General features: G+C 53.4%; 1 protein-coding gene across 1 annotated transcript; it reads right to left on the bottom strand.

Moving 5' to 3' along the window:
* HYI (hydroxypyruvate isomerase (putative)) lies at positions 1 to 1,837 on the bottom strand. The gene has a single exon (XM_074233927.1). The coding sequence runs from the start codon at positions 1,778 to 1,780 to the stop codon at positions 932 to 934; it is 849 nt and encodes a 282-aa protein (XP_074090028.1). The 5' UTR covers positions 1,781 to 1,837; the 3' UTR covers positions 1 to 931.
* Between the last annotated feature and the right edge of the window lie 933 nt (positions 1,838 to 2,770).

The raw sequence follows: 2,770 nt of genomic DNA, 5'->3' as shown, positions 1-2,770 counted from the left end.
TTGCAGCAGCACATCATTGTCTTTTTATTTTTTACTCTCAAGAAGAAATCTAGACATAACTCAGAATTAGGTAGATGGGTATTCCCCAAGCATTGGAAATAGGATTCTTAATATGCAAACCAGGAATAGATCTTGCCATGACAGTCAATGCCTCCCAACCCCAGGACAGGATCTGCAATCTGTGAATATGGCTGTAAACAGTAAAAGGATTAAACAGTACTGGACTAAGTAGGAAGCCCAATACAGTCAGTATTCATACCCACAGGACAAAATGATTAGCTGTCATGCCATGAGAGCCTCCATCTGTGTGGGAAAGAAGACAAATCCAGCTGAGATCAGATTGCTAACTCCTACAAGGGAGAAAGCAGCAGCTTTTATTCAGTTAGCCTCCTCCCAAGCTCCTGAAGAAGAGCCTCTTGTGCTTATTCTCTGAGCAATTAGGAGAAAAATCATTGGTTTTTCCCATTGTTTTGTAAGTCATAGTATTCCTAGCAATTTTTTTTAGGTTTTTGCAAGGCTTGCAAGGGTTAAGTGGCTTGTCCGAGGCCACACAACTAGGTAATTATTAAGTGTCTGAGGCCAGATTTGAGCTCAGGTCCTCCTGACTCCAGGGCCGGTGCTCTATCCACTGCTCCACCTAGCCGCCGCTTTCTTAGCGTTTTTAAGTCCTTGCCCTTGAGCTTAGGAGCCCTGCATTTTCTTACAGCTCTGTTACGCACAAAAGGAGTACTGGATTAGATGATCTCTGATTTGGGGTCTGTAAAATTAGGGGGCCTGGCCTTTCTATGATCCCTCAACCCTAAAAGTGTAACATTTTAAGGTACATGGATGGTTAAGAGGCTTTATAAGAGCTCTTCAAAAATCAGTCAAATAGTAAGCTTTTGTTTAGCCGCGTACGATGGGCTGTTGGGTGAGGTGGCGGGTGAGAGGGTCACGGAGAGGTGGGATCGTCGGCGCCGCCCAGCCCCCGGCTCTCCCAATAGGCTCGGAGCCAGCCCAGGCCTTCGTCGGTGTCCCCGCGGGGCCGGTACTCGCAGCCCACGTAGCCCGTGTAGCCCAGCTCCTCCAGCAGCTGGAACAAGTAGGGGAAGCTGAGCTCCCCGGGACTGTCGGGCTCGCAGCGGTCTGGGACCTGGGCCACCTGCACGTGCCCGATGAGGGGCAGGTGGGCGCGGATGCTGGCCGTCAGGTTCCCGCCCATGATCTGCCAGTGGAACACATCCAGCTGCAGGCGCAGGTTGGGCCGGTCCACGCGGCGCAGGATGGCCGCCGCCTGCTCGGGCGTGTCCAGAAAGTAGCGCGGGTCCGTGAGCCGGCTGTTGATGGGCTCCACCAGCCCCACGAGGTTCTCGCGGGCCAGCACGTCGGCGGCGTGCCGCAGGTTCTCCACGAACACGGCCTCCATGTCGCGGAGCAGGGCGGCGCGCTCGGCGCCCCGCGGGACGCGGCCGGCCATCAGGTGCACCCGGGGGCAGCCGAGCTCCCGCGCGTAGGCCACCGCCAGCTCCAGCCCCTCGCGGAAGGCGTCCTGGCGCCCGGGCACCGCCGCCAGCCCCAGCTCCCCCAGGGCCGCGTCCCCCGGCGGCGTGTTGAGCAGCACCCACCGCAGCCCCGCCGCCCGGGCCGCCGCCGCCAGCCGCGCCGCGGGCTCCGCGTAGGGCCAGGCCACCTCGGCCGCCCTGAAGCCGGCCCGGGCTGCGGCCTCGAGGCGCTGGCTCGGGGCTGGGCCCTGCTCCGAGAAGAGCCACGACAAGTTGGCGGCGAAGCGCAGAGGAGCCATGGCTGCGCCTGGCCCCGGCCAAGGTCCGGCCAGCCCAACTCGGCCCCGCCTTCTCCGCTTCGCCCGGCGCCCTCCGGACCCGCTCTAGACCGGCCTCTGCCCGAACGCGGGGGAGGGGAGGAGGAGCTGGTGCTGGGAAGAAGCTCATGGATGTAGACACCCCAGGGACATCTGATTTGTTTTTTTAATAAATGACACCCCAGGGACATCTGATTTGTTTTTTTAATAAATGAGAAAACGGAGAAGCGGAGAAATGCAATGTCTAGGATCGCTCGGGAGTCAGAAATGTAAACATTCCGGCTGTGGCAAGGAGCCACAGAAGGTTTTGAGGGGTCACATGAACAGATCTAGGGTCACAAAGTAGGGAATTTGAAATTGATATTTTTTTGAGTAGTCATTTCACCAAATCTGTAAATAATAATAGCTGAAATGGAGAGAATATCTTAAGGGTTGCCACGCACTTCAATCATCCCACAAGAATGCATTGATGCTTGGTTCTGGAGATACAGAAGGCAAAAATAGGACAATCCCTGTTTTCTCTTTTAGGTTTTTGCAAGGCAAGCGGGGTTAAGCGGCTTGCCCAAGGCCACACAGCTAGGTAATTATTAAGTGTCTGAGACCGGATTTGAACCCAGGTACTTAGGCCACCGATTGCTTAATGAACTTTTCAGACTGGTTGCTCCCATCTCAAACATCTTGAACTCAATATGATTCTCTCAAAGGTCATCATTGTTCAACTTTTCTTGTTTTAGCTTTCCTTATTTATGCCGAGGACATAATGATCTTTATAGGTATCAATGTATGCAATCTTGGGGTCATTTTTAACTTCACAATAATCTCACATATCTAATTAGTTGTCAAATGTTATTTTCACTTTCACAATATCTCTTCTGTCAGTACTCCCTTTTCAACTTATAAGCATCATTCTAGTTCAAGCCCAGATCACATCTCCTGAACTATTGAAAGTCTCTTACTGGTCTTATTGCTTCT

Source organism: Macrotis lagotis, chromosome 4 (genome assembly GCF_037893015.1).
Source record: "Macrotis lagotis isolate mMagLag1 chromosome 4, bilby.v1.9.chrom.fasta, whole genome shotgun sequence".
In the NCBI taxonomy this organism is placed as follows: Eukaryota; Metazoa; Chordata; class Mammalia; order Peramelemorphia; family Peramelidae; genus Macrotis; species Macrotis lagotis.
This window is presented reverse-complemented; position numbering and strand designations above follow the sequence as displayed.